This window comes from Podarcis gaigeae (assembly GCF_964106915.1).
Source record: "Podarcis gaigeae genome assembly, chromosome: 3".
NCBI lineage: Eukaryota > Metazoa > Chordata > Lepidosauria > Squamata > Lacertidae > Podarcis > Podarcis gaigeae.
The window spans coordinates 119,883,704-119,902,086 of record NC_139680.1 but is presented as its reverse complement, the minus strand read 5'-3'; the positions used below and the strand labels follow the sequence as shown (position 1 = coordinate 119,902,086).

Here is an 18,383-nt window from a genome sequence, read left to right as displayed (position 1 = left end):
CCAAATCCATTCCAGCTGCCCTGTGTCCCCCTTAAAATCTTTAAACCGAATAGCTCTCTTAACTGGGAACTGCAACTGGAGAGAGGGTATCTATCAGATTTTACAAGGGATTTTTAACTTGCAAGTTTTGCTTAACCATGTCCTCCTCCACACCACAAAATTCTTATCTGTCTTTAATACCAGCTCTGCTGGTTTTATCTTCCAAAGTTGGAGGGCCCCTATGAATCAACTTCTCTCTCTCTTTTTGCTCCCATCGTTTTTGTCCTTTCTCCAGGAGGTGACCTGATCTCTCTCTTGAAGGCGTCCCATCCAAATCAGGTGGTCTTAATTGTATTTTTAGTCATCATAAAGTTTGATGCCTCACCCTTCGCCCAGAGCAGTTTCACATCATCATCCCAAGGAGCAGGGCATCAAGCTGAACACCTCAAGAATTCCCAGCTTGACCGTGACCTTGCAAGAATTTCCGGACTCATACGGCAATTAGGAAGTTTCCTCTCATCCGCTCAGATTTCAAGGAGGGCTGGAAGGTACAAGGGAACTTTGCCTGTATCTGACAATGGCGAATCTCTGGCAAAATATTTTTTAGAAAATTATTATTTAAAAACAAAGGTCTGTGCGTTCAAAACCACAGCCACCTCCAGTTAAACGACCAGTATAAGTAAGCAAAAATTGAGAGAGCTATGTACAACACTTCGTTTGATCAAACTTATCTTTGTTGATATCTACAGGAGCCTGGCTAAAGGGACATTTAAAGACTGCATCTTCCTTTTGGACACAATTTGAATGAGTTTTCTGTTTGTGGCTTCTGTAGTAGATCTTGTACATAGCTCTCTCAATTTTTGGATTATTGATATCAGATTTAGAACATAGAATGCTTTTTTTAGTGATTTGTGTGCCGCGCATGTGCTGCTTTACTTTATACTGGTCTGCTGTGAGAATTGGCAGCATAGGTTCATTTCTTCAGTCCCTCCAGTTAAATGGCTTGCAACGCCTGGGAGTTAAGTGACAGGAACGAAGGATTATGCAAGAAACTCAGAAATGGTGATGTTTCGTTTCACAGTGGTGATCGACATTAATGGCAAAACACACAGGAAAACACCCACCCCAGAAGTGACTCCGCTCCCTCTGCTTGCTCTCAGTGGCCTGAGTCACCAGAGTCTACATCTCTTTCCTCTTTACCCCCACCCCACCCACAACCCTGCCTTGACACCCCCCTTATACGACTCTGCCATTCTGACCACCCACCTCCATCAGTTGGGTTCCATACTGGACACTGCAAGTGTGGGACAATGACAGAACATCTGCGCTATTATTTATATTTTTGTGGGGTATGTGTCTCCAGTCATCCATGCCCACCCCCTCCCCTCCCGCCCACCCCCCAAACACCCAGCTCTTCCTCCCAGCTCTTTCTTCCCCTTGCAGTTCCCCCTCCCTCCCTCAAACACACGAGATGCTGTCACCAACCAATTCTTCACATTCACAAACAACGAAAGCAGAGGACAGTCCCGATCCGTCAGTCAACACGTTGCACTTGGAGGCAGCCGCCGCTGCCGCCATCGCCACCCCCACTGCCACGTCAGCCACCTGCCATCATAATCATCATCATCATCTTCATCTTCTTCTTCTTTTGGAGCTGTCAGTCCAAAGTGTCATGTGCCCGCCCCGGCGGGGAGTGGGGCGCCTTTACCTCGAGGCTTCTTCCTTCAGCTCCTTGTTCTTCCGGACCTCCTCAGCGTGCTTGTCCTGTGGAGACACCGCCAAGGTGAGGGGATGGTCACTTGCTCAGGTGGCTTCCAAACTGGGTCAAACATATTTACAGAGGAGGGTGTAGACAGATGTGTTATGGTCATATCCGGCACGCTTTTAACTTGCACAATTTCAACCATAAGCGGTTGAAGGGGGTTGAAATTGCACGAGTTAAATGCGAGCAAGGCAGAGAGGACGAAAGGTTTGTTCGCACCAGGTCTGCTTTGGGTTACTCAGCACATAAAGAGCTTTTACTTTACGATAATCTTTACTGTACTGTCATTGTCCCATACAGAACAATGAAATTGAAAAATCTACATAAGGCATTCAAAACCCAACAAGCCTGCTATCCCAGCTATCCCAACCTGGTTAGCCCCCTAAAAACTCTGATACCCCATAATTAAATACAATATACTCCCATAGAGACTACCTAACACTGCGTTTAAAACCAAAATCACATTTGGGTAGAAACTGTTTCTCAGGCGGCTAGTCTTAGTCTTTATAACCCTGGACCTTCTTCCAGAAGGCAGAAGCTGAAAGAGATCATTTCCGGGGTGCGCACTATCCTGCGCTATCTCTGCAGCTTTCTTATGGCACCTGGAAGCATAGATTTGATCCAAGGTGGGAAGAGTGCACCCAATTATTCTCTCCGCAGTCTTTACAACCGTGGACAGCATTGTTTTCCCTCTGACTGTGCAGCTCCCAAACCACACACTCAGACCATAAGTTAATACACTCTCCATTTAAGCTCTCCGCCTTGCTTGGAGGGAGCAAATTTGGCTCAGCACACCCGTTCTGGGATGCTCTTGCAAGATCTCACAGTGCCATCTGATGTCCCACGAGCTCTTGTGTGAGCACCCCTAGGCTTCTAGATCCAGTGTACGGAGATGGCCTTGCAGAAAGCTTAAAAACTCTTTCCGTGCCAGATCTGTTTGGGTTACCCCATGTGAAGAAAGCTGAGGCTCTCTCCTTTGCTTGCTGGGCAAGACCTACTCAGTGTGCAGGCTCTGGGAATGCTGGATGCAGAACCCTTGGAACTAAAACTCTGATTCCGATGCAATTGTACTGTGTAAGTATTTTAAAAATTGTTCTGATATTGCAGCAGTTCTCAACCTGTGGGTCCCCAGATGTTGTTGGACTGCAACTCCCATCATCCCTATCTAGCAAGGCCAGAGCTCAGGGATGATGGGAGTTGTAGTCCACCAACATCTGGGGACCCACAGGTTGAGATCTGCTGAATCAGGGTGGTATCCAATAGGTCCGTTCTAGTGCAAGGATTGTACACCTAGTTCAACATCCTCTTCTCATCGTTGCCAACTAGATGCCTGTGGAAACCAGGAGGAAGGACCCAAGTTCAAGAGCCCTCTCCCCTCCTGAGGTTTCCAGCAGTTGGGATTCAGCAGCAGTGCTGCCTCCATCCTGCAAATCTCTCTGACGTAGCCCAACCCACACCTCTTTTCGTTGCAGCTGGCTCCTCCTCACCTTCTCCTGCAAGCGTTCCAACATAGCAGCTAGATGTGCCTCCCGGTTCTCCTTGTTGGACTCCATCTTCTGCATCAGCCTCTCCTTGGCCGTCTTGATGAAGTTGTTGTTCTCCTCAATGGCTTTCTGAATGACCTCTCTCTCGTGCTCTCGCTTGCCCGCCAGGTGCTTCAGCAGCTCTGCTTCCTGGTACTAAACTCACAAAGCAAGACAAGGCATCAAGGACAGTCATCCTTTGACCCAATCCACACTGTTGGGAGGCGAGTATGGATCTTCCCAGTTTCCCACATGTCAAAGACGCTTCTAAGCCACTCCCCGGTGCTTACTGTGCATGTGAGGGGCAGGGGGCAAAAGAATTAAAGTTCTAATTCTGCTTGAGTCTTGCTTCTAAACTGATTGAGGGCTGCGGAAGGGGGATCTGCAACTGCATTACAGCCTTACTGCTCTTTTGTTGTCGCCTGTGAAATGGCTTTGGAATCCACCCACCTCTTTCCCCTACATGGAGTCCTATACATTTCAGAATGGCTCCCCCATATCAAATAGGAAAAGTCTGTTGGATCAGGCCAATGACCCACCTAGTCCAGCCACCTGGCTGACCAAATGCATGTGGGAAACCCACAAGCAGGATTTGAACACAAGACCCCTCTCCCCTCCTGTGGCTTCCAGCAACTTGGATTCTGGAGGCAGAGCAGAGCCAATGTGGCTAGTAGCCATCAATAGTTAAAAAGGGTTAAAAATCTGGGTAAGATTGCTGAGTGGTTACCAAAGTGCATTTGCATCCAAGTGTGTTCAGCCCTGTGGGTGGGATTATAGGAAGCGAGCTACTCAGCACTGCTGAATCTCTTTCCAGACAGGAAGCAGTGGGCAGCTACCACTTCCCACACATATGGAACAGGAAAGGGGTTAATGCTGGATCTGGTTACTCGGACTAGAAGGAAACTGAGCCATGGACAGGAACTCATTCATCTCTGACATCTGGCTGTTGTGGCTGGCAAGGCTCATTCTTGAGTATCTGCCAAGGTCAGGCAGGGAGACGGAGAGATGCCATCTAATGGCTGATCAATAATTGACTGGCTGGCAAACCACACACATTTCCTCATTACGGGAGCCTTCCTTGTATCATCAACACACAGTGCCTTTTTGACCTCACAATGCTTTGGCAGCGTTTTGGAGAGCTGCTTGAGATTTTTCTGGCTCTGACGTCAGCCTCCTCCTTTGAAGCACCCCAGTTGGGAAGCTTCTTAAAGCACTTTTGCATACCTCAATTTGCAAGCGTCTTGACCTGCATGCTTATGCAGGCAGCATGAGCAAGGCTAAGACCCTCCCTGCCTTCAGAGTGGTGCATGCTCTAGTTATCTCCCACTTGGACTACTGCAATGCGCTCTACGTGGGGCTACCTTTGAAGGCAACCCGGAAACTACAACTAAACAGCCTCGGTCCTGTATAACTGAAGGAGCATCTCCACTTCCATCGTTCATCCTGGACATTGAGGTCCAGTGCCGAGGGCCTTCTGGCGGTTCCCTCGCTGCGAGAAGCCAAGCTACAGGGAACCAGGCAGAGGGCCTTCTCAGTGGTGGCACCCACCCTGTGGAATGCCCTCCCACCAGATGTCAAGGAGATAAAGAACAACACAACTTTTAGAAGACAACTGAAGGCAGCCCTGTGTCTGGAAGATTTTAATGTTTGACATTTAGTATGTTTTTATATGTACTGTAAGCCGCCCAGAGTGGCTGTGGAAACCCAGCCAGATGGGCAGCGTATAAATAAAATTATTATTATTATTATTATTATTATTATTATTATTATTATTATTAAATTGGGCACAGAGAGGGCAAGTCCTCTGTAGCTAACAAACATTCGTTTCTTTGTTCCATCCCCTTTCAATGACCACCACACTGCTTTTAAATCCCCCTTTGTGAGTTCCAGAGGTTTGTTAGCATAGGCTCCCTTAGTTACATTGCACTCTGTGTAGGCCCAGAGGCTCCCTTCCCTTGCACCAAGGCAGAAACTTTATGACTACATTACAAAACCAAAAGAACAATATGACTATGAAGGTGGTAGAGTCTCCTTCATAGGAGGTTTTACAGCAGAGGCTGGATGCCCATCTATCATATATGATTAAGCTGAGATGCGATTTAGCTGAGATTCCAGCATCACAGGGGATTCTGAGTCTACAATTCTGTGATTCTATGAAGATGGCAGTGTGCATACCACTGACCAAAGGAATGTGCCCGCAGAAGGCCCTGAATGTACTTGATGGCCCTGTCTGTACATACCCTTGAGAAATAAACTCCAGCAACTTATAACATTTCCTGTGTTTGCATCATGTTTCATTGATCGGGTGCAGCTGCCTGCTTCCCTTAGGAGTCAAGCTAGAGCCACAAAAGCAGTGGGGTTCTAGGGGGCTCAAGATTCTTCCCTGAATTTTCATTTGTCCTCATTTATAAAGGCTTATATGGGACGCGGGTGGCGCTGTGGGTAAAACCTCAGCGCCTAGGACTTGCCGATCGCATGGTCGGCGGTTCGAATCCCCGCGGCGGGGCGCGCTCCCGTCGTTCGGTCCCAGCGCCTGCCAACCTAGCAGTTCGAAAGCACCCTCAGGTGTAAGTAGATAAATAGGGACCGCTTACCAGCGGGAAGGTAAACGGCGTTCCGTGTGCTGCGCTGGCTCGCCAGATGCAGCTTGTCACGCTGGCCATGTGACCCGGAAGTGTCTGCGGACAGCGCTGGCTCCTGGCCTATAGAGTGAGATGAGCGCACAACCCTAGAGTCTGGCAAGACTGGCCCGTACGGGCAGGGGTACTTTACCTTTTATAAAGGCTTATAGCCTTGTCACAAAGGGACACAGGTGGCACTGTGGGTTAAACCACAGAGCCTAGGACTTGCCAATCAGAAGGTCAGCGGTTCGAATCCCTGCGATGGGGTGAGCTCCCGTCGCTCGGTCCCAGCTCCTGCCTACCTAGCAGTTTGGAAGCACGTCAAAGTGCAAGTAGATAAATAGGTACCACTCCAGTGGGAAGGTAAATGGCGTTTCCGTGCGCTGCTCTGGTTCGCCAGAAGCGGCTTAGTCCTGCTGGCCACATGACCCAGAGATGAGCGCCGCAACTCCAGAGTCAGCCACGACTGCACCTAATGGTTAGGGGTCCCTTTACCTTTACCTTAGCCTTGTCACAGAGAGGTAATGGGAAAGGAGGAGGCAGTTAGTCATGAACCAGCTTAATGGGTCTGCTTGCAGATGTTGAGAGCAGACTCATAAACTGCTCACCAATGAAAATGCTGGAAGGAAGCAACTGGCCTGATGTGACATTTGAACCACTCCAATTGCCCTTTTCCTGGCACATGGGGGAGATGGCAAGTTCCATTCCCAGTCCCCTGTAAAACCAAACCATGTTGCGCCCCCTGAAAGGCCTGCCATGTTTGCCAACTGGGTGCTGAGGAAGGGCCTCACCTTGCGTCTCTCCTCAGCCGCTTCCAGCTTCTTCTGGATCTCTTCCAGGGAGGGGTCTCGCCGCCGGGGCAGAGAAGCATTGAATTCTGGGATCCCGTCAAAGGAGGGTGGCTTCAGGATGACCTCAAAGGACTGGCCGGAGGTGCGCTTGTTGAGCTCGATGACCTCCATGTCAGAAATGACGCACCAAGTGAGGTCTACGGTGTCTACTGGAAGAGAAGAGGGAGGGAGAGGCTGGGATGTAATCGTGCTAAAGAGCAAATGTGTTAATGGAGGCTGGGAATAACTCAGGGCATCCAGCTAGAGAAAGCACAGGAAGGGGTCGTATTCAGAGTCAGACAACTGGTCCATTGAGCTTAGCACTGACTGGCAGCAGCTCTCCAGTGTTTCAGACAGAAAGTCTCCCCTGGATATGTCACTGAGAACTGAACTTGGGAGCTTCCCTGGTTGGTCAAACACCCACCAGACACCCACCAGGCATCTGCTGATATAATCCAGTCCCCACATTGGATCTGATTCCAATCAGCAGAGGAGGATTTAGGGTTGCCCTGCACTGGGAGCTGAGCCAAGGGGGGAGCTGCAGGGTGTCACATAGTGAACTGAGCAGAACATAAGGTGAGAAGGAAGGGGTGCCAAATTTTGGGCTCACACCCAGAGCACCACTGAAATTTGAAAGAACAAAGTCTGCCCCTGCAACCAGGCTGCTATTAATATGAGTTCTGTCCTGTGATAACAGATTGTGCACTCTGGATTATGTTCCCAGAACATGAAAGACCTACACTGGCTCCCAGTATGTTTCCGAGCACAATTCAAAGTGTTGGTGCTGACCTGTAAAGCTCTAAAACGGCCTCGGTCCAATAGACCTGAAGGAGAGTCTCCACCTCCATCGTTCTGCCTGGACACTGAGGTCCAGCGCCAAGGGCCTTCTGGTGGTTCCCTCATTGCGAGAAGCCAATTTACAGATGTCAAAGAGAACAACAACTACCAGAATTTTAGATGACATCTGAAGGCAGCCCTGTTTAGGGAAGCTTTTAATGTTTAACAGACCACTGTATTTTAATACTTTGTTGGAAGCCGCCCAGGGTGGCTGGGGAGACCCACCCAGATGGGTGGGGTATAAATTATTATTATTATTATTATTATTATTATTATTATTATTATTATTAAACCCTCGACAACATCACAGACATGGAGGAGATCTTCACCAAACAAGCAACTTTGGAAAAGGGTTCCAGACTTCAGAATAGAAAGCATGAACCCCACAAGAACAAAGAAAGAGCCCCTCTTCAGCATCTGGGGAGCCTATTCTTCTCTCCACCCCACTATTTTTCATTATTATCATTGTATTTATTAAATTTATATTCCGCCCTTCATCTGAAGATCCTAGGGCAGTGCAGTGCAGGAAAAGGCTATGCTCCAGCTGCTTCTTTCTCTGGGGTCGCTAAATAAAAATGAAATAGGTGTTTGGAGAGGGAATGGACCATGACATTTCTGTGGGATGTGAAACACAAGAGCAGTCAAGTACAACATTCCTAGAGTGAACATGTTTACACATGGGGAGGAATGTTTGTCCAGCCAGCAGGTAAACTTCCTGTTTCCTTCTGGGCTGGGACAGACTTCCTCTGCATGTGACTAGAGGTGGGTGTGGCCTCACCTGTGCAGGCAACAAAAGCATAGGACTGGGCACCATCTCTCTCTCTGTGACTACTTTCGTCGAAGAAGCAACATCTGCTTAGCCAAAGATGCCTCAGCCCAGAGAGGACAAAGAGACTGTCTCCTTATGAGATAGTTTCCAGGTGTATGTTACTTTTCTAAGCTAAGTCTGCCTTCTGGGGTCCTATTGTGAACAGAATGATATGTGAGTAAACCTTTTTATACTTTTGTAGAAGACTGTGCCATGTCTTATCTTTTATGAGGGAATGAGGGGGAAATACCAGAAAAGTTATTATAGAGGCTTTAGCGAGCCTGAGCAAACACATCTGCTGTGAGTTTAAAAAGAGGGATGTTACTCTGCTAAATTGTGGAACTTGTTAACACAAGTTGGAAAAGGATATAATCAAACAATATATCCTCTCCTGAATCCCTGAACATTCCCACAGTTTCTCGCCTTGCCTGGAGCAGACACAAGGAGCGCCCAGCTGTTGTGAGACCTGAACCACTAACCTAGATTCCATTCCTAACAAGACCAGGGTTGGTAGTGTATGCCTGGCTGCTTTGATCACTTAGGACCCATCTCAACAACAGAGCAGCTTAAACCCAAGTGACATGTAAATGTCAAAACAATTCAATTTTTCACAAACTCCATTTTATAAAAACATAATTTTTATAAAAGAAAAGAAGTGGAGCCTCTCCTGTGTCACTCGTAGGGTGTGGGCATGTCTGCTGGCATTGCCTAGAGTATAAGAATGAATAATGCATGTCTGTTAGATTCATAATATATCATCATATATAATATATTACCTTCAAGCCTTCTCAGAGCCCATGGGAAAGGGAGGCAGGAGGGAGTGGTGCCATTCACCATTTGTGGAAAAGATCACGGGCGGAAGGAGCTGAGCAAATGGGACACATAGAGCAGCAGCCCCAAACCCACAAGCGCCTGGGAGTTAATGGGCTGGTTGCCTCACTTACCTTCATATTTATAAGATGGTTTGTTTAAGGGGTCTGAGAGGAAGCAGGAACAGAAGAGAGACACTAAAGGGAGCTCCTTCATTTTTTCTTTGTAGGCTGCAGGGAGGGGGGAAAACACTTTGTCAGGAAAGGTCAAAGTCCATCACTAAAAATTTTTTGAATGTTGATGACATTGAAATGAAATGAAGAGGTTCTAGTAATAAGGTATAAGAATATGTAAGAATGGTTGATATTAGATGAAAATTTGAAATCATAATATGTGAGGAAAAATAATCAAGGATAAACTAATAGGAGATGAATTTGCTGAACCAATCTTTAAATGGAATACAAAAAAGGGAGGCGTGAGGAAGTCAGGAAAAGAAGTTATTCAAAGATGAGAAATTAAAAAAGAAGGTTTTTTGTTTTTTCTTTTTGTTTTTTCTTTTTTCTTGTTCTATGTTAAATGTTTGCATTTTTGTATTTTTGTATTCTTGTATTTTTGTGTTTTTGTATTTTTCTTGTGTTTCTTTTTTCTATTTATTGTCTTATAACCTTTTTACTGTTAAAATGTAATAAAATATTATTATTTTTTTTAAAAAGTCCATCACTAAATCCCATCCATACAACTGCCTGGCCTCTTCTTCCTCCTCCTCCTTATCTCGCTGCTTCCCTTGTAGAACTCAACAGAGAGGAGGATGGGGGCAGGGCCGGCGCACCCATAAGGTGGACTGAGAAAGCTGCCTCAGGTGGCGGAAAGCCATGAGGCAGTGCCCCTGCCCGTTGGAAGTTGACACTCATCCGCTGGCAGAGAGGTGGTGGTGCTTTCAGATGAGATCTTGTGAGATCTTGCTGAAATCTCACACATTCTGCAAGATCTTACCAAAATATTGAATTATCTCATGCTCTCTGTGCATAGCTGTAAACGTTTCCTTTTTTTAAAGGGCCTTATTCCGAATAGGATTCCTCGCAAGAAAAGGGAAAAGTTGACAGCTATGCCTCTGTGAGATCTCTCCAAAAACCATTGCCATTTCATGGGTGCTACAGCACAACCCAGGTAAAGGAGGCATGGGTGGGGGCAGTAGCAGGGCAGCTGTCCCTAGATGGGGACAAAACTAGGACGAGCCAGCTCTGCCTGTCATTAGCTCTGGTGGCACCTTCTGATGGTCTCCCTATCTTCTGACCCACCCGTCCCAAGGGGCAAACAGCAGCAGGGGTGCTATAATCCCATGTTTCAGTCATGGGCTTCATGGAAGCATTTGACCATTGGTTGTGCAATGTGGGAAGGAAGATGCTGGCCTTTTGGACTGATCCAAGACAAGGGTCTTCTTATCTTCTCCATGGACCTGCTTATCGACCAAGCAGCGAGAACACTCGCGTTTCCATACCTGCCAGCGTCATGGTGCCTGGTGTTCTGGGCCTCCTGCTGTCTGAGCGCGTATCTGAGTAGGCAAAGATCGTGTCCTGCTTGCAATCTGCAAAGACACGAAAGAAAGCAAATGAACAAGGGTGAATTTAGTTACCGGGTTGTGCTTTGAACTTTTCCAGGAAAAAAGGGGGAAACATAATGTCAAGATGCTACAGTTTGTATGCTGAAGAAAGGAGGAATCAATGGTGATATCTTGCTTTGGCAGGGCTATTTCAGAGTTACCATAATATAGATATTTAAAAAAATTAAAAAATTGCACCCAATAAACCAGATTCTAGGCTGGGTTCTGCAACAATGCAAAAGGTGATCGGTACAAATTAATAGCATTTGAATATTTAACCCCCTTATTTCTGTTTCTGAAAGTGTGAGGAGAGGTGAAGAGCTCTGTCAGGCAGTGAAATGTCTACCCTGATCCAGCGGGCTATTACTGCGTCTCTCTGTTCAATCCCAGTTAAGAGTCTACCACTCCTCAATAAACTTCTTCACTTGTTTTCCAGAGACCCTTCTATGTAAGGGCTGTTTCGAACAACTGCCTTCCCCTCTACAACTGTGAAGGGTTGATTTTGTTGATCAGGTCTTGTTTGCAAGAATGCAGCTACTCACAGCAAGACTATTACTAACTCGATGCATTTTTGGTTCAACCTTCGCACCCCCACTGGAGTAAGTAATAATATCGCTGTTCTTCAGAAGTTTAATATCCCCAAATGATTTTCTCCTCCCTTGGAAAAGATACAGGGATAGGGAGAATGGCCTAACGAGCACTTGGTCTATGTTCAGAGGCTGTGTAAAGATAAGAACATGTGGGTTATTGTAGCCAATGCAGGTATCTCTGCTCCATTTGGCAAAAATAGCTTTCTGGAGTTAGAATCATAGAGTTGTAGAGTTGGAAGGGACCCAAAGGGCCATCCAGCCCAACTCCCTACAATGAGAAGGGCACTCTAACCAACACAGACACAAGGGGCCACCTGGCAGTGTGAATCAGAGCTTGGAAGCAAATGGCAGCAGGTCTCTGATGACCCAGGTTAACACAGCCCTCAAAGCTAGGGAGGAAAAACAGAGTCTAGACAATGGGAGCCATTCGGTACCATACACAGGGTGGGGAAGCAGCTGCTCTGCGGAGAGGAGACAGAAGGAATTGTCCTTTAAAAAGTTATCATGGATTTCTGGGCCCTACATTCATATCTCAAAAGGCGATCAGAGCAAAGCATCTAACCAAAATGTCATGGGACGGGGAGTAGGGGATGAGATATCAAAGAGAAATCATGAGGTCTCATTATTACTTTTTTGTGGTCATGAAGCGGTCTGACTTTTATTGTGCCATGTAGTCTGACGCTATTGTTGTTTAGTCGTTTAGTCATGTCCAACTCTTCGTGACCCCCTGGACCAGAGCACGCCAGGCACTCCTGTCTTCTACTGCCTCCCACAGTTGGGTCAGACTCATGCTGACAGCTTCGAGAACACTGTCCCACCATCTTGTCCTCTGTCGTCCCCTTCTCCTTGTGCCCTCCATCTTTCCCAACATCAGGGTCTTTTCCAGGGAGTCTTCTCTTCTCATGAGGTGCCCAAAGTATTGGAGCCTCAGCTTCAGGATCTGTCCTTCCAGTGAGCACTCAGGGCTGATTTCCTTCAGAATGGAGAGGTTTGATCTTCTTGCAGTCCATGGGACTCTCAAGAGTCTCCTCCAGCACCAGAATTCAAAAGCATCCATTCTTAGGCGATCAGCCTTCTTTATGGTCCAGCTCTCACTTCCACACATCACTACTGGGAAAACCATAGCTTTCACTATATCGACCTTTGTTGGCAAGGTGATGTCTCTGATGTAGGGGTAGCCATTGTGGTGCCCTATGGAAGTGGCTGGGCCACAACTCCCATCAGCCCCAGCCAGCACAGCCCATGGTAGAGGATGCTGGGAGTTGTAGTCACATATGCCTTGAAGATGCCACGCTTCCTTGTCCCTGTTCCAGCAAACTACAGCTGGGCTAGGCTTTGCGCTGGGGACTCCTGCAGCAGGCACGATGTGTCTGGGGCATTTGCGTGACCTCCAAACCTACATCCCAGCTGGACAAAATCCATATATAGCTGTAGATGCTCTGGCAACAGGCTTCAGAGCAAAATCAGGCTGCTAAGCCACCATTGCCTTCCCATCTGACACAGCTTCTGTCAAAGTTCTTCCCACTCACTGGTTATATAACACACAGCAGGCTGCAGCTGCGGAGAGACCTTCCCAGCCTACAATGAGGGGGGAGTCCCAGTCTGTTCACAAGTGATGCTCAGATCCAGTTTTGTGCTCAAAGGCACATCGGCCATAACCTATGTAGCATTTGCCCTCTTCCTGCACTGCATTAGCAACACACATGTCCAAAAACCACGCTGGCTAGGATCTGCCTCCTTCAATGCTTCTGAATACCAGTTGCCTGAAAGAGCAAGAGGAGAGAGGGCTCCTGCGCTCAAATCCTGCTTGTGGGGCTCCCAGAAGGGGCATCTGGTTGGCCACAGTGAGAACAGGAGGTTGGACTAGAAGGACCATTGGCCTGATCCTGCATAGTGCAAGTGAGGGAAAGCCACCAGGTGTAGGGTCGGGCACAGAGCACAGAGTCCTTCTGAGAATGAGACCAGAAGCCATCTTTGCAAATGGAAGCTGACACCTTGTTTGCTGTGACGGGTGTGTGTGTGGAATTGGGGGGCATTAGCAGCAGGGAGGGGTGCTTTCCCCCCAACTGATCAATTGTGACACTTGACTACAGCACATAGTGGTGCCACTATCACCGGATTGAGGGGTAAGAACATGCTCAAGACCACTGTTTTCCTTACTGTTGCTTCATCCTATCCTTCCAGGGTTGCATCGTGGCATGTGGCACGGAAAGCAGACATTGAGGACAAGGTTCTGGTGAGCCCTAGCTTGTTTTCATTCTAAATATATTTTTAATTCTCTTCCTTAGCCACCTTGGATGCATAAAGCCCTGCTCTTAAGCTCCTCCAGGTGTCTGGAAGCTGGCTGGTGGTGAGGAATGGGACACTCTGCACATGTTCAAAGGCAATCATGCCATCCCACCTTGTCCTACGAGTTCCTCTGGTGAAGCTTCCCACACTTTCTCATGGCAAGAGGTGTTTGACAGTGGAACCGATTCCCTCAGAAGGCGTGGACTCTCCTTTGAAGGCCTTTAAAGAGAGGCTGGGTGGCCATCTGTCAGCAGTAATCCCTGCATTGGAGATCCCTTCCACCTCTACAGTTCTAGGATTCATCCCCAACCAGACAAGATGCTCAGATGACTTCTAATTGTGCTAATTGTGCTAATTGCGGCTGACAGCCACCCCTTCCTTTGTCATGACTTCACAAGTGGCTTTGTCAACAGCTGCGGGGGGGGGGGGGGCTTATCCTTGGCTCTACCAGGGATCTGAAAATCTCCTTTAGGGAAAGGCCAGCTTGGAGGTGTGGGTGGGTTTGGGTGGGAAACGAACTAACTAGGGTGGCCACCTACACAGAAAGGGGACAGGAGGAGAAATAGATTCATTGGTGCCAAGAGGTGGAAATTCGGAAACAAGGAGCAGATTTCAGACAGAAAGGAGATGACTGTGACCAGGTGAGCTTTGTTGTTCCTAATCTGCTGTCCAGCATGTGTTAATTGCTGATGGGCAACTTTCACCCCACGCCTCCCTTCTTCAAAAAGAAGATGCCTTCACTGAGAGGACTGCCCTCTGCTAGAACTAGCTGGTGCTGATGTGAGAGAGGTAAGGGAGAGAAACAGAGAGCGAGGACGCTGGCCATCTTTGCAGTGGTTCCGCCTTGGATGCTCCTCCGGAGCTTAATGAATAAGGGAGTGCGGAGGAAACAACAGCCCTGTATAATATAGGATGAGCTCATTCGAGCTGCAAACAGGCAGGGCATGACGGGAGAGACCTCGCTTTGCAGCCACCTACAAAATGGAAGCTCCACAGCACGCCTTTGCATGCATGTGTAAGTATTGGGGGGGGGGTTCACTGGCTTCTTTCCCATGCCACATCCCCCAAAACTCATCGCTCGCAGCACAGGCACCCGGCAGAAATTAAGAAAATAGCAATATGCATGCAGTGAGAAGGCATAAAAACTAACACAATTTTTTTCTCATCCAGCAATTATCCTATTTCACCACCACCACCCAGAAATAATCGTTTGCACACTTGGCAAAAAAAGGAATGTGGAAGAATGAGTGGCATAGCTGTCAACTTTTCCCTTTTCTTGCGAGGAATCCTATTCGGAATAAGGGAATTTCCCTTTAAAAGGGGGAAACGTTGACAGCTATGATGAGTGGCTCTTGCCACATGGTCAGCCTCGGTGCTTAGATGTCAGACTCCAGGAGAAGCAAAGATCGCCCTCTGACATTATTCTTTTTTTTTTTTTTTAATACCCTCCTTTGGCTCGTACACAGCAGGTTTGCAAAAGCGAGCGAGCGAGCGAGCGAAATTTCTCCCCTTGGAAGCGTCTTTATCAGGAACTCAGCCCCTCCGCCCCTTTCCAAAGAATTCCAGCGCCCACTCCTGCATTGATTTCAGGAAGCGGGTCTCTCTCCCCACCCACCCTTGACAAGCAAGGCATTGCAGTTTCCCTTGAATGACAGGCGAGAGAGCGGCTGCCTCCCCTTCCCTTTTGGCATGCCTCGTGGAAACAAAAGTAAGGATTTGGTGACGTAAGGGTGGAAGATGGCTCTGGTGGCAGCCGCCACGAGTTCCCCTCTAGCTTGAACACCGCCGTCAGTCACAGAGGAAAAGCCTGGGGAGGGATAAAGGCTGTTGTACATGACCCCACCATAGCTGTCAACTTTTCCCTTTTCTTGCGAGGAATCCTATTCGGAATAAGGGAATTTCCCTTAAAAAAGGGAAAACGTTGACAGCTATGGACCCCACCCCCATTTGTTTACATCACCCCCAACCCCAACCGCTTGCAGACATGGTGCATGTAACACGTTTGTCGGGAAATCCACAGCCAAAAGCACACACACGTGCAATCATCCATATTTGCATACTCTCATTTCTCCTCTGGAGCGGAGGGGGGAGCACTCTGCACATGCTAGTTCGAAGACTCGACAATTACACCTAAAGCTGGTCCTTCTTCCTCTAAACCCCAGAGAGCCCTGATTAATAAATATTAAGCCCCGATGTCCCCACTCTTCCCTAGTCAGGTGGTCATTCTCTGCAGGAAAAGTACCATGCGGAAGTGAACTGAGGCTAAGCCGAATATGACCTGTAGGAGTAAAAAGTAAAGCGAGGGGCCGTAAGCAGGAGTTTGGTTAGAGAGGTCTGCCCCCCTCCTCCAAGAAATTGAACAGTTTTGGGGATCGCCTGTTGCTGCCCAGAAGAACCAGGGGAAGGAGGTTTGTTAAGCAGCGAAGAAAAGATTCTGCCTATCAGCCTGGAGAGCAATGACTAACTGGGATGGGAGGATTACAGAGTGCCAATTCTGTGCTCATTGTTGCGACCATAGGCACTCCACGCTGCTGCCCCCTGAAATTAGGCATCTGGGCAATCCAGATTCTGTACAAGGGAAGCTGGATCCTGCAATCAAGGAATATAATGCAAATGGGGAAAACTGTAGCATTGCTCTTAGGGCTGTTGTTTCATTCGTTTTCTTTCCTGCATAGTTTTGGTTTTGCTGGGCAAGAGGGAACTCAGCAGGGCACTGAAAGCTCCACCCCTGACCACAGGAAACCTTCTGCAGCCCCTCCTCTGATGCCAGCAAGCAAGTGCTGCTCACCCACTTGCTCGTCTTCGCACCACAGGGACCAGAAACTCACTATTTTTAGGTGAGAGTGGAGAAATTTCCTGCTCTCCCAAGAAACTGTGGGAGGCAGGCAGCCCTGCTCATTGTCGCTGGGTCTGCATTATGGTGTGTTAATTGCAAGTGTGGAAGTAGAAGGAGAAGGAAGAGCAGTTAGGAAAAGAGAGAGACATGAATGCCCCCCCCGCCAAAAAAAGTGCTGACATCCAATGAAAACTGACCTGACTTGGACTTTCTTTTCTTAAAGCTACACTTCAGGGATGTCCCTGAAGCCACGAGGCGCCCACCCAGTTTCGTTAATGACAGTCTTTCATATTGCATTGGGAGAAACAAAACCGTCTTGTTGGGACCACGGACAGGTTATGTTACAGTGACTGCAACAAATGGAAAGCAGCAATTTTTTCTTCTTATATGGGTATATTAGGCATTCTCACTCACACCCATACACACAAACCCCTAAGTGGTGAGATGTAGGAAGGGAAGGAGGGGCAAAGCACGGGGGGGGGGGCAGTTGGATGCCCAATGCCACAAAAAGAAAATGTGGTAGATTAAGAGATGGATGAATAATAATGTGGTTGATAAAAGGCGAGCATAGTGTGGCAAGAAAAAGGAATACAGGGTCATTTAAATAGAAATAACCACAAGGTGTACTATAGAACCTATTACTCCCCCCCCCCCTCTCTCTCTCTCTATATATATATATCTGCAAGCAGGCAGGCAGGCAGGCAGGAAAGATAGATAGATAGTTAGAGATAGATAGATAGATGATAGATGATTGATAGATAGATGATAGATTGATAGATGATAGAGATAGATGATAGATAGATAGATAGATAGATAGATAGATAGATAGATGATAGATAGATAGATATAGATAGATGATAGATGATAGATAGATAGAGATAGATAGATAGATAGATAGATAGATAGATAGATAGATAGATAGATAGATAGATGATAGATAGATGATAGATAGATAGATAGATAGATAGATAGATAGATAGATAGATGATAGATAGATGATAGATAGATAGATAGATAGATATAGATATAGATAGATAGATGATAGATGGAGGGTGCAGAAAATTTTACGCTGACTTCCCAAAGCCAGCGGGCATAAGGTGTGCTGGGGTCCTGCCCCATCACAGCCTTTCCCATGCCTACCCCTCCTCCAACTCTAGCCCCTGCTTTTGAGGGTTCAGCATTTGCCCCCCTTCCCCAGGAAATAACTTCAATGCTAGGGAGAAATATTATTTCTTTCCTCGGTTCGCTCCCCACTTCCCTGGCCTCAGCTGCTTGTGGAGTACCCTCTCCTGAGCCTGATGCTACTCACCCCCTTGCCAGATCGACACCTGGTCCAGCCGCTCCCAGCCTCTCACTCGCTTCCTTCCAGGAAAAGATGCTAAAAGATCCATTTAGCATCCGCCAGGCTGCCAAGCTCTCGCCATGACATCACCTCCAAGCCAGCCGATTGGCTGCGCTCATGAGGCCTGCTGATTGGGCAGCATCTTCCTGGGAATATAGAATCGCCTGAGTAACTCCTCGGGTGAGCCAGGTGTGCCGGGATGATGTCACACACAAAAAAAGCTATTTCCAAGATGCAGAAGGACAAGACAGGCAGCATGCTTGCTTAGGAAGGAAAAGGTGCTCCAGGGACAATATAGGTCATCTCCATGGATGCCGCGAAGACACGATAAACCCTTCTATAGCAAACCAGCAATTGTTATCCAACTCAGTACAGAGAAGAGACATATCTGGGCAGTAAATGATCGTTGCCACATCTCTGCCCAGGAACAACCTAAGACTAAGCATCTTTTGGAAGTGGTGTTAGGGGTTTTAAAAAATTGCTTTGGCTGGATTTTATTTCTTCAATCAGGGTGAAGCTGCTAAGTTGTTGAGCAAGGGAAGAACTGTCCTTAGTG

The 18,383-nt window shown here is 47.5% G+C and overlaps 1 protein-coding gene across 3 annotated transcripts; it reads right to left on the bottom strand.

Moving 5' to 3' along the window:
* Positions 1–1,377: 1,377 nt before the first annotated feature.
* On the bottom strand, positions 1,378–18,150 carry STMN4 (stathmin 4). Of its 3 annotated transcripts, none has more exons than XM_083733813.1 (6): positions 17,795–18,121; positions 10,669–10,755; positions 9,305–9,400; positions 6,677–6,882; positions 3,229–3,420; positions 1,378–1,743 (listed from the first exon to the last, which is right to left on the bottom strand). In XM_083733813.1, exons 1-6 carry the CDS (start codon positions 17,874–17,876, stop codon positions 1,684–1,686), a joined length of 723 nt encoding a protein of 240 aa, XP_083589939.1. In that variant the 5' UTR covers positions 17,877–18,121; the 3' UTR covers positions 1,378–1,683. The 3 variants fall into 3 exon arrangements, with proteins under 3 accessions (XP_083589939.1, XP_083589938.1, XP_083589940.1); XM_083733812.1 differs by having other exon boundaries at positions 6,677–6,885; positions 17,795–18,115; XM_083733814.1 differs by having other exon boundaries at positions 1,695–1,798; positions 6,677–6,885; positions 17,795–18,150.
* Positions 18,151–18,383: the final 233 nt, after the last annotated feature.

Excerpts from the sequence above, each read along its gene's own strand:
- STMN4 (XM_083733812.1), bottom strand. The coding sequence starts at position 17,876 with ATGGATCTTTTAGCATCTTTTCCTGGAAGGAAGCGAGTGAGAGGCTGG. Across the intron at positions 6,886-9,304 it reads ACCATCTTATAAATATGAAG|TAGACACCGTAGACCTCACT; the intron begins GTAAGTGAGGCA and ends CTTCTCTTCCAG. Across the intron at positions 3,421-6,676 it reads CGGCTGAGGAGAGACGCAAG|TACCAGGAAGCAGAGCTGCT; the intron begins GTGAGGCCCTTC and ends TTGTGAGTTTAG.